Source organism: Paralichthys olivaceus, chromosome 6 (assembly GCF_024713975.1).
Source record: "Paralichthys olivaceus isolate ysfri-2021 chromosome 6, ASM2471397v2, whole genome shotgun sequence".
NCBI classification, from domain to species: Eukaryota; Metazoa; Chordata; class Actinopteri; order Pleuronectiformes; family Paralichthyidae; genus Paralichthys; species Paralichthys olivaceus.
The window spans coordinates 10,488,668-10,500,694 of NC_091098.1; the positions used below are offsets into that span (position 1 = coordinate 10,488,668).

The 12,027-nt window shown below is 40.0% G+C and overlaps 1 protein-coding gene across 5 annotated transcripts in view; it reads left to right on the top strand.

Moving 5' to 3' along the window:
• The window catches only part of prkar2aa (protein kinase, cAMP-dependent, regulatory, type II, alpha A), a 39,451-nt gene extending 28,026 nt beyond the window's left edge, over nucleotides 1–11,425 (top strand). For all 5 annotated transcript variants that reach the window (XM_020089433.2, XM_020089434.2, XM_069526118.1 and 2 more), the window contains 8 exons: nucleotides 1,765–1,901; nucleotides 3,886–3,992; nucleotides 6,602–6,743; nucleotides 7,128–7,229; nucleotides 7,566–7,640; nucleotides 8,296–8,361; nucleotides 8,692–8,830; nucleotides 10,076–11,425. In XM_020089433.2, the coding sequence (XP_019944992.1) occupies nucleotides 1,765–1,901; nucleotides 3,886–3,992; nucleotides 6,602–6,743; nucleotides 7,128–7,229; nucleotides 7,566–7,640; nucleotides 8,296–8,361; nucleotides 8,692–8,830; nucleotides 10,076–10,200 (893 nt within the window). In that variant the 3' untranslated portion in view covers nucleotides 10,201–11,425. The remainder of the gene's footprint in view (nucleotides 1–1,764; nucleotides 1,902–3,885; nucleotides 3,993–6,601; nucleotides 6,744–7,127; nucleotides 7,230–7,565; nucleotides 7,641–8,295; nucleotides 8,362–8,691; nucleotides 8,831–10,075) is intronic.
• The last annotated feature ends 602 nt before the right edge of the window (nucleotides 11,426–12,027 follow it).

The following is a 12,027-nucleotide window of genomic DNA, read 5'->3' on the forward strand; positions in this document are numbered from 1 at the left end:
AATACATTTACTTCTTTCAGAATAATTTTGGGAAATTAAGGCAGTAAATAAATATGTAGACAAAAATTATCTACTCACTTCTTCAAACGTAAAAAAAAACATCAACATAAAAACATTTCCCTCAAGTGCCTCCATACTGCTCCTGTGTGGTGGCCTCAAACACTTCACCCAACCCATTCATCCATTATCCATAATGAGTGAATTTTCATTTTTGGGTGAACTATCCCTTTAAGGGTTAGGGTTATATATATATATATATATATATATATATATATATATATATATATATATATATATATATATATATTCATTCCAATAAGTTAAGCATGAACATGAGGCAGGTCCACCTTCGGCCTTATCTGATTCTGAATTGTGTTCTTACCAGTGAAGAGCATCTTCACACATGATGTCACACAACACAAGTCTTTCACTATGATGATTGTATTTACATCAGAGCCAGCTGTGCAAGTTACTGGAAGAAGACCCTTTCAATGTTATTACAGGAAGTGAATGTTTGTATTACTTGTTGCCGCTGTTGGGCCTGGCCATTTGCGGCTCAAGACTTGGCCCCGGATCTATTCATTGGTCATATCTGGAATACATTAAGGCCCTAATGATATAGTGGATCAAAAACCACAAACTACAACTACTGTCATTCAATCAGCTGATCTACCTCTTCCTACTACGCACATGTGCATGTTGTTTGAGCTTGTGAGAAAGAGAGAGACAGTCCACTGATTACTTGTCATTGTCGGCATCTGGAGGCAACTAGCAAGCTAATTCACTGTGGCAAGACTTGAAGGCTGAAGAAGCTTTTTCAAAAAGAAAAAGGGTGAAGGCGCAGGTGAAGTGAGAGAAGGTAGAGGAAGGGATTTCTCCTGTCGTTGTAGCAGCAGCTCAGTTTACTGAAGAATAGAAGCCTTCAGCTCGCTAGCTCAAGTTTTTTTCACAAGCCTTCTAATTTTTTAACCCTTAAATTTGAAATGAGTATGACGACTGATTCCTAGAGAGAGGGTTTGATAGAGCTTTTATGGAAGACAGATGTAATGACAGCACTGCAGTAAGTCATAAATACCGATCGAGTTGTTTTGCTGGGTTTTGTGGCCGTCAGCCCAAATTGTGCATAGTCTGATATTGGTCTAAGTTCAGATGCCTGGTAAAGTCTTATGTATAAAATATATTAAATAATGTATAGATAATATATGTATGATGTAACCGTCGCCTCAAAAATAAGATCTAGCTAGAATTTGATTGTAATATCCTGATTTCATCCTTTTCATGATCCAGACAGGAGAGAGGAGATGAGAAGTGTGACAGACAGATGAAACACTAAAGAGGGAGAGATACTGGAGAGGTGAAGAAGAGGAGAGCATCAGATGGATAGTTCAGACACAGTTACAATTTGTCACTGTTTAGAAGAAGCACAATGTCTCATCTTAAATTATTTTGTGCTAGACGAAGCCCCTGTTGTTTCAGGATCAATGCCTCTGGTGGTGGTGTATTTTTAAACGGTTGTCATTACCTGAGCTGTCAGCCACTTGTTGACTGGCCTTTTTAATTTGTTTTCTTGTATTTTTTCATCCTTGTTTACAAGGTTTTTGGAGGCTCATTTCATTAACATTTAATTGCATCTGTGACTTAATTAATCTCTAAACAAGTCTGTCTAATACTCTCTCACCTGGATTGTTTACTCTGTCTAATTACAGTGTGATCAAACAGGACATGTTGCAGTGTGTAAAGTGGGTTTGCGTGTCTTCCCTCTAGTGTGTGCGGAGGCGTTCAACCCAGATGAGGACGACGAGGACACAGAGCCCAGAGTGGTTCACCCTAAAACAGACGTACAGCGCTGCAGACTGCAGGAGGCCTGCCGAGACATCCTACTCTTCAAAACATTAGATCAGGTAAATAAAACTCTGAGACATACACAGGAAGACACATATGTACAGACACATTGCAAAAAAGAACTCTGTCCACATACAGATGAGTGAAAGAAAAACATAAACATCACTGTCTTAGTTCAATGTTGAACTCCCAGAAGTGCTTCAGTGCATATAGATTATTACAGGGATGAGATCTTCATCAAACCGTTCAGTGAACCATGGTGCTTGTATGAAGATTAATTTTCATTAAGTTTCATATTTAAAAAAATAAAAAGTTCCCACACTGGTGATATGAATGTGCCTGGGTATTCTGACATCTCAGAGATATTATCCATCAATTACACTTACTGCGGGCATGATCACTCAATCATGATCGGACTGAGGCAACCAATCACTCAACTGGTTGAGCGGGTACTGTATTTAGGAGGGCTTGATTCCTCCCACAGCTCCGTTTGTGTCCTAATCTGGTCCTTTGCTGCATGTCCTGTCAAATAAAAGCTGAAAATCCCCAAATATATCTTTAAAACAAATCATGATTGACTACATAAAATGAAATAGGCGTAATGTGTAATATACAGCTTTCTCTAAGTTGAAATAAGATAGTTATTTTATGATTTACATGTGTTAGTGTTAATCGGTGTTAATTTTGCGATTCTGTCGCGATACAAAATCCTAAATTTCAGTCTCAGGATCATTGCAGACATAACATCCTCAGATGTTAACATTACATCTACATTCATTCTACATTCACAGTCACCAGAAGAGTTGACACAATTGAGAACAGCAGCCCTGCAAATATTACTGTTATACTCAATACTAATACTTAGGTGTTTGTGTGTTCAGTCAGTGAGTGGTTTTTATCTGAATGGACACAACAAATTGATGGATACATTGACGCCCACACAGAGCCTCGTGCACACCGTCTGATGTGTCACGCGGACCTTACTGGACCGTCATTTACAGTATAACACTGGCTTCAGAGGAAACTGCTCTTGGGGCAGGTCAGATGATAAACTGCAGAGGAAAAAGGACAAATAAACACTTGTTAGACATCTTTGCGTGTGCACATTGTATCTTGAATCAGTAGAAGTCAGTTTAATTTGCGTGTCTTATTGACTCGAAAGCCAATGCTACAGTGCTGTGATTATGTGCTTGATTTTTGATGGTGTTGTAAAAAGACTTAACTCAGAACCTTCTTTATTTGGACATCAATAGATTTGTTTTGGCTCAGGATATGTGCTTAAAAATAATTTGATGTTATTAAAACCACCTTTATTAAATTTATCATGATAAAAATGCGGACTCGAACCCCAGAGACAAAAATAAAGTCCTGAAATTTGCATATTGCTGTAAAATATAAACAGTCAAGCATTGGATACTTCAGGCAGGACACTCACATATACTGTGTACGCAGTATAATCACTGGTGTAGTGTGAATAACAATAGGGTGGTGTCAAAGAAGGCTTTTGGCACTCATCAGGAATGACGATCGCAACATGTGACCACGATTATCTCCTGCCAACATTTCTGCCTTGTTCACTCGACATAAACATGAATGTTTTACTTTCTTGTTTGTGGCCTCTGTGTCATTTGACGTGGGTTTTATGCCGCCATCTGTGTAAATGACATGTTCTCTATTGTTTGACCACAAATTGATTTGAGTTCACCCTCATAGCACACTGTATGTTACCATAGTTGTCAGTGAGAGCACATTATTCATGCATTCAAAATAGAAATGGTGAGTATGGAAGTATGCAAAATAATATATCAGTGCAGGCAGTGTTATGAAAGATGTGTACTGTACCTCATGTTCCTTATTTCCACTCTGGGATGATAAAACTTCATCTCGACTCTCAGAGCAGGACTCGTATGAGACAGATAGATAGCATCTTTAGCTGCTAGTGAAAACACACACACACACAAACATACCGAAACAATTGCACTCCTACTATATGTTTCTCTGCCTCGTCTGTGTCTGACATTACGCCTTTCATCGCCCATCCAGGAGCAATTCTCTGAGGTGCTAGACGCCATGTTTGAGTTAAAGGTTCAGCCTCTGGACCACGTCATCGACCAGGGAGATGATGGAGACAACTTCTACGTCATAGAGAGGTAGGAGGATGCTGGGTCATTAAAGTTTGTTTATACATATTCTTAATTTTTGCTTTTTCATGAGCTTAAATATTTGTAGGACAGTATTTTACAGCACAGTCACAGCTGCAAAAAAACTGACTGGTTTGAAGCTGCTCTTTGAATTAATAATATCTTTATAAAGGATAGAAAACGGATATATTAGTTACAGGTTTAAAATTTGACCTGAAGATTAAAAAATATTGTAGACCACCCAAAATGTTTTAATGATCTTTACAATATGATTTATTAGATTGATGGGATTATGTGTCAATTTATATTGTCAGGGACTAAAAATATGAAATAAAAACATTGTTGGTTTGAATCTTCATTTTAAAATAACTTGATGAACTCCCTTGATAGTCTTACACCATGCTGAGAAGTGACGACCTAACCTTGATGGTGGTTTTTAACCTCTGTCAGACGCAAAGAGAGAACAGACCCACCAGTCCTAGTAGCTGGTCATTGTTTGTCCCACCACAGCTTCTAGTCATTCTTGGTATGGCACAGGTCAGTTCATCACAGCAGTTTATCTCCACTTGTAGAGTGCTATATCTTGCCATCTACCAACACTCTGTCTAACACAGCGTGCGGCCTTACAGGAGACATGCGATGACCTTTAATAGCAGCACGCCTGCCTGTTCATATACTATCCCACAGTTTTCCCTGACCTGTTAAAAGCGTAGGTGGTAATGTCACCAGCAGAGTGGAGTGTGAGCAAGGACGCACACAGAGATGGAGGGATAAACTGCAAAAAAAGAAAAAGGAAAGCAGGGAAAGAAAAGAGGACAGAGTAACACATGTTTAAATGTCACAACTTTCTATTGAGTCATTAAACCTTATATACACACATCTCTGCAGTCCTGTTGGTGTCACATTAACCATCTAAATAAACACATTTGTCAGACTGTTTATTATATTATGCAATTTCCATGACGCCACTTTCTGAAAAATGATCAATCTGGACAGTTTCATGAGGCACGGAAGAGACTGAAAGCATAAGTGTGCCCTCCGAGCATTTACCCGGCCTGAGATCTTCTGTAATGTGTGTATGTAAGGAGCACTCTTCACACACGAACCTAATAAATCCGGTTCTAAAGCCTTGAAGGAAGGAAGGAACTGGAGAATCCCTCGGGGAGGAGTAAATATAAAACAGGAGTGGTGACATGGAAATGATGTGAAAAGAATCATTGTGGTATTGAGCTCTTTGGTTTTAAAACATTTGAAGCCGCTTTAATGTAACCACACAAATTAGTTTGGGCAGACATTCCAACTGTAAGTCATCTATGCATTATCTACACTACTTATCATTCTGAGGGTTGCAGCGGGTGCTGGAGCCAATCCCAGTTGGCCTTGGGCGAAAGGCGGGGTACACCCTGGACAGGTCACTGGTGTATCAGGGGCCAACATACAGAGACAACCAAGCATTCAACTATAAGTCTTCACTAGTATAAATTATAATTATTGTTTGTGCTCTCTGATGTTTTATCAGTCATTTTATCACAGATGTATCACCTGCCTGTGACTTTCTAATAATGCTGAAAGCTCTTAGTTGTTCACAAACTACTGTGAAACTAAAGGACAGATTTTTTTATCTTTTATTGGTGAGATGTTGAAGGCCCAGGGGCTGACGAGGCAAATCAAATCTTCATGATGCTCACATCCTCTCAATGCAGGCAGTCACATCCGTTTGTCCTACGGCTTTATTGGCACACATGGAAATACTGCAGCGTTATTCTTTTTTTTATTTCAAGAAGTGTAAGAATTTGAAATTCTGTTCATTTTAACTTCCTCTGGGTTTTGTTTAGTCATGGGTGAGTTTCCTGTTTCTATGAAAAAGTAAATATAGTTATTGCAAGAATCTTGGTCTATTTTTTTAACATCTGTTCTTGGCTCAGGCAGATTCACTGTGTACATTTTTTCAGTTGTGAAACAGTTTTTAGTCCGGCTCCGTCGCTCTATTAAAGAACAAGCAGTCAAGTATTTTAAACAGTCTGTGGACCAACCTGTTAAACTGCTAAGCTAAACTGACGGCACAAGTGATCATCGTCCCTGTTGTCATGGTAATCCAGTCAAACTAAGTAATACTTAATACTCGACCAGCGACAAGGGTTATAAGCCCTACTACGCAACCTATGGGAGGACAGGATGTCTTTCAAAATGACTGGTTAATCCTGGCGAGCAACAATGCTTTAAATTACCTTCCCCAGGTTTAATCCTCGTATGGGGGGGGGTATGGTATTATACTGTATCAGCAGCATATGGAGTTATTGATACTGTACATGCCCATGATGTACAACAACTGCTTCAAAAGAAATATGTACGTAACTGTGCACGCTGGTGCAAATATCCAGTGTGCCAGACTAACAGGGTCCTGTCCTGAGGCTACGATCTGTAATTAGATGTCTATTTATTTAAACTAGTCAGTGGGTCATTAAACGAAACACCAATCACCTCTTAACTTCTCAGTTAGATTAATCAGTAAATACTGTTTCTGTTTAATCCAAAACGATCCAAGTTGTTGTTTCTCTTTCTCCATTTATCTGGTTTCTTCTTTTCCCAACTCTCCATCGCTGTCTCTCTCGCTCCAGGGGTGTGTTCGACATCGAGGTATCGGGAACATGCGTGGGTCAGTATAATAATAAGGGCAGCTTTGGGGAGCTGGCACTCATGTACAACACGCCACGTGCCGCCACCATCATCGCCACCCAAGAGGGGGCACTATGGGGACTGGTAAGAATGTTGAAATAATAATACACACACACACACACAATGTGCAAAAACAGCCTTGTGTGATACTTTTTATTTTTATTTGCTAATACTGACTATTTTATAGTTATTTACTGCCCATGCAAACCACTGCTTGATACTGCTGAGGTTTTCTTTAGTCTTAAATGATGCAGGGGGAACACTGTCTGTTACCACACACAGCACACTGAATTGTGATGCATGGACATGTTAAGAATGGAGTCCTGTTATCTATGAATGGAGCCAGTGTTTAGCTCTGATGGTTCATGCTGCTGCTGCTCCCCCCTGTGGCCGAGCAGAGGATGACCAGAAACATGTCTGACCATCTGCTTCGAGGAGGTTTTCTTTACTCTTGTTTGTTTTCCTTAGGACCGTGCCACATTTCGTAGACTCATTGTGAAGAACAATGCCAAGAAGAGGAGGATGTATGAATCGTTCATCGAGTCTGTGCCCTTACTCAAATCACTGGAGGTTAGTTTAATGGTTGTCATCCTGTCATTGTTGGGTCTTTCTTTTCTTCTGTCCCACCACTGGTGAGGTTTGCCATCCAAATTACAGCAACACAGTCCACACTCTGGAGAAAAGGTCTATTTGATTCTGATGAGAGCAAAACAATACATTTTGTTATACATGGTACTTCTACAGAATTTATTTTTATTTTTGCACCACAAGGCTTAAAATGTACAGAACAGATGAATGGCCAAACCACGTATGAGACTAGAAGAGAAGACTGTACTACTCCCACAGTGTCTCTCTTTATTTGTCTTCTCGTCCTCATCTACATTTCTCCCTCTTTTCTCTGTTCAGGCAACAGAGAGGATGAAGATAGTGGATGTATTAGGAGCAAAGCAGTTCTTAGATGGTGAACGCATCATCACACAGGTGAGAGACAAAAGCCGCTTTTAGACACAAACTGACCCTTGGGTAATGTCCTGAAATTATCCGGAGGGGTTTTTTTGAGAAGGCAAGACATTCTCTGGAGTTATTCCCTGCCTGCTCCCTAGCAAAACCTCTAGATAATGAACAAGCCCACGTGAGAATACAGCAGGAGATTACCCCAGAGCGAGCAGGCTAGTTGATGACGTCTAACATGTGACAGAAATAACTTAAAGAATACAAATATCTCAAGATGGAAAAGAGCTGTCATACATGTAGAAGACGCAGATGAAGATGTGAACTTGGAGAGACTTTGAGAGTTTTTGGAGATATCAGCTGACGACAGTGTCGATGTGCTGTTAATAAAAAAACAAAACTGATTTCTGCAGTGGAATTTATACGTCATGTCCCACCTCCTGCATGATCTTCCCAGACACTACCACTCACCTGAATGTTTCTGAGATATTCCTGTTGGGTATGTGACAGAGCCACACAATCTCCAGCTGAATTCTTCACATGTAAAATGTGAACTCCGCAGAAAGTCTAGACCTAATTGTCCAGACATTTTCCAGAGTTCGTGTCTGAAAATGAAATGCTTATGGTTTCCCACATATATAATGCCACATAACTATTGTATTGATGTCTGTTTTCTTCTCCTCAGGGAGACAAGGCTGAGTGCTTCTATGTTGTAGAATCTGGGGAGGTCAAGATCATGATGAAGAGTAAAGTAAGATCACCTTATCCCATATTTTCAGTTGAAAGACTTTACTGTGAATGTGATTTTATTCCTCTCTGCATCCCTCCTCTTTCCAGCTGTCTTTTCTCAGCAGTATAACAGTGGATTTATTCTTCTACCAGCTAGCTTCTATGCAGACGATTTTGACAGTGACAGCCCACACTCCCCATTAAAAACCACCAGAGCACAAAAGTGTTTTTGCCTGGCAACAGTGGGAATCACAATAGTCTCAGCCGCTGAGTGCTTCCAGCCGGGGTGAATAGAATGAGGCACTCGGTTCCTAACCTTTAATCCGCTCCTATTCTTCTCCCCTCCCCACAGACGAAGGCGGACCATGCAGACAATGCGGAGGTGGAGATAACGCGCTGTAACAGGGGTCAGTACTTTGGGGAGCTGGCCTTGGTCACTAACAAGCCCCGGGCCGCCTCAGCCTACGCAGTCGGCAATGTCAAGTGTTTGGGTAAGAATGGATACACTGCACAGCTCTCCTTGAACACATTTGCCTGTTTGTCTTTATGAAGCTTTAAAATATTAAATTAATCCTGAGTATATAGTTGAACTTGCTGTGAAATTAAAAGCATTTCATAAACAATAATTCAACCACTCAACCCCACACCAAAACCTGCTGTGTTCTTGTTCCTCTTATTGAACTGCTACATGCAGACTGTCATGAGATATCAAGCGGTGTTTGTGTTTAGATGAATTCTCATCTCGTCTCTCATCACCTTGTACTTTTTGTTAATTTTAACTTTCTGTTAAAATGTGCTGTCTGTTGTACATGTACCATTCTCCTTCTGTTGCAGATGTTTACTACGAGCAGGACTTTGAGGGCCCCCTGAGGCCACGTTAGGAACATTTAGACTGGAGAGGCCAAAGGTCTAAACACAAATTAAAACCGTCAGCTGAACTTAAGAAACATTTCACTGATGATCTAAATATTTGCGTCACTTCTGATGGTAACAGAGGAGAAGCTTAGTGGAAAGCTAAGGAAAACAGGGGAAACCTTGTCTGTTCACTGTTTTTCTCACCTCTTTGAATCACCTGTCTGAAATGTGTTACTCTAACTTTCTTCACTTTCTCTGCTGTGACGGCGTGAACATTAGACACTGTTGTCATCTCCTGGGCTCATGTTACCATGCTGCATCATGTGTTTCTGGAGGGGCTGTTTTACCAGAGTTCACAGTATTGTTCCACTGATAACAGATATAGTTATGCTAAAGACTCTCTTGGAAAAACCCTGAAGTGATTTAGCATGTTGTTAGGATATTGTTTCACTCTAGTGCAGTGGTTGTTCTAAACCTGCCTTTTGGAATGGGCTGTTTATGTGACCTGTGGAAATGCTGGTTGCAGTTTTCTGTAAAAGTGACCTGCAGTAATTGAGCCACAGAAAGTAAAGATCAGCTGCCAGCCTCAATCCACAGAACCCTGAATCTGCGCCACCGCTGCTGCACAAAGAGCTGTTCGGAATCAGGTTTATTGTCAAGTAGGTTTACACATACGCGGAATTTGCTGCGGTGTGTTTGTGCAATTATAAATATAGAAAATATAAAAATTAGGAAACAAATAATTAAATGTAAAAATAAAATACAAAATACTATAAGCAAATAAAAAATAAACTATTGAGCTCAGTGGATTTGTTGTGACTTATGTCTTTAATACCCAAGCTAATACATCTCCCTCCCTCTCTCTCTCTCTCTCTCTGCAGTAATAGACATCCAGGCGTTTGAGCGCCTCCTGGGCTCCTGTAAGGAGATCATGAAGAGGAACATCGCCCACTACGAGGAGCAGCTGGTAGCCCTGTTCGGCTCCAGCATGGACCTGAGAGACTGAGCCTCCCACACCACCCTCCGTGCCTTCTACCACACACACACAGACGCACACACACACACACACACACACACACACTCTCATATCATACAGACTCATAATAAGCTTTAGACAGCCGTGCAAACACATGAGAAATTGTACTTTGCTCACCTGCAGGTACATAAATCCTCACTTCCTGTTTCCTATAAAGACAAACAGACACACTTGCATACACACAGACAGTTACACTGACACCTAAATAGGCACTGAGAGAAGCACACTTATAGTCTGCTCACCCTCGTACACATTCTAGCTCAACACACTCAGTGACAGGCTCGTGTTGTGGACAGACAGGCGGACACGTACGCACACACAGCTAGCTAAAGGCCCACACCCTTTGTTTATTGAGCCAGCTTCAACCTCCCAGTATGAATGTCTTAGCTGCAATGACCTTAATACAGGTCAGAGCAGTGAAGGACATAAAACACACGAACACACACTCCATTCACATTCAAAAAGACATCCTTATGCTTTATATGTGCTAGCTTCACACGAGCACTTAAACAACTCAACATTGTTCCAACAATCCTCAGCCAAGGACGCATCAACACACATACACACGGGTACAGATATAGACTCTCATACACATAGACAACCACACTTGCAAAAACGGACACATTGTGGTAAAATGGAGACAAAAACCTTAAAAAATCTCTGAAAAGGAAAACGAATTAAAAATGCAAAAAAAGTGATGTTTAAAGAAGACAGAAGTTTTAGAAATGTTTTATGAAGATAAAAAACAGAAGCTTTGATAAAATATTATTTAAATAAAAAAAAGTGTTTCCTCTTCGGGAGGGCGGGGTGCAGAACTTTGTGAGTGCACTCCATTTCTTCCTCTACTGTTGTTGATTGAGTTGAGTTAGTGCTGGTGATTATTACAGTACCACAGAAGAAGCAGTGAAAACAATAACAACCCTTTGTTTTCTGGGCAATTGTTATTCTATCATCAACGCCACACTTCATTGTATTGAATTAATTATTAATGTATCGTTATTATATATTTCATTTATTATTTTTTGTTTTGCTTTGACCAATTATGATAGAGTTCACCACCCATCTCTGACAAAATGTAAAAAGAGAAAAAAAATTCTAATAAAAAAATAGTGCTTATTTCTCCTTGATTCTCCTTGAATAAGTTGTCCTGGATTAAAAAAAACGGAAAAAATAAAGCAAAGATTTTTGTTAAAAATCTGGCCTCTTTGTTGGAATTCTACTCAACTCAGCGGATTGATGTTCAGCAAACTGTGTGTGGTACATTTTGTTTTACAGCTTGAGCCATAGACTTCAGGGTTTTTACAATAGGACAACGCTTCATAGCAGCAGCTCTACAGTAGATACCAGTTCAGTGCATGACATAATATTCTGTGTTTTGTTGACAGTCGGTCACTCGACAGTTATTTTTAAGACTATTATTACAAATACTCAGTCAGAGATCTTGTGTCCACACAAACGTTGCAAGCTTCCTATGAATTTTAATAATGCCACAACCAGTTTTTGTTTTTAAAGTGTCACTTTACCCTGAATTTTTTTTGGGAGAGCCTCCTCACTGGAAAAAAAACAACAAAAAAAGCCTCTACAATGCAGTTCTGGTCCACTCCTGTGAAGTGTCTGTGTATCTGCTTGTTGGGCTTTTGAAAGGTCTTATATATATTATATTTTTATTTATAGAGGACAGGTGCTCTGCATATTTACCACACTAAGTAGTATTATACCTCTGCTCTTTGCACTGAAGTGTCAAGCCTACTAAATACCCACATACATTAGTTTTCTGCTGAAGAAATGTGATTTAGG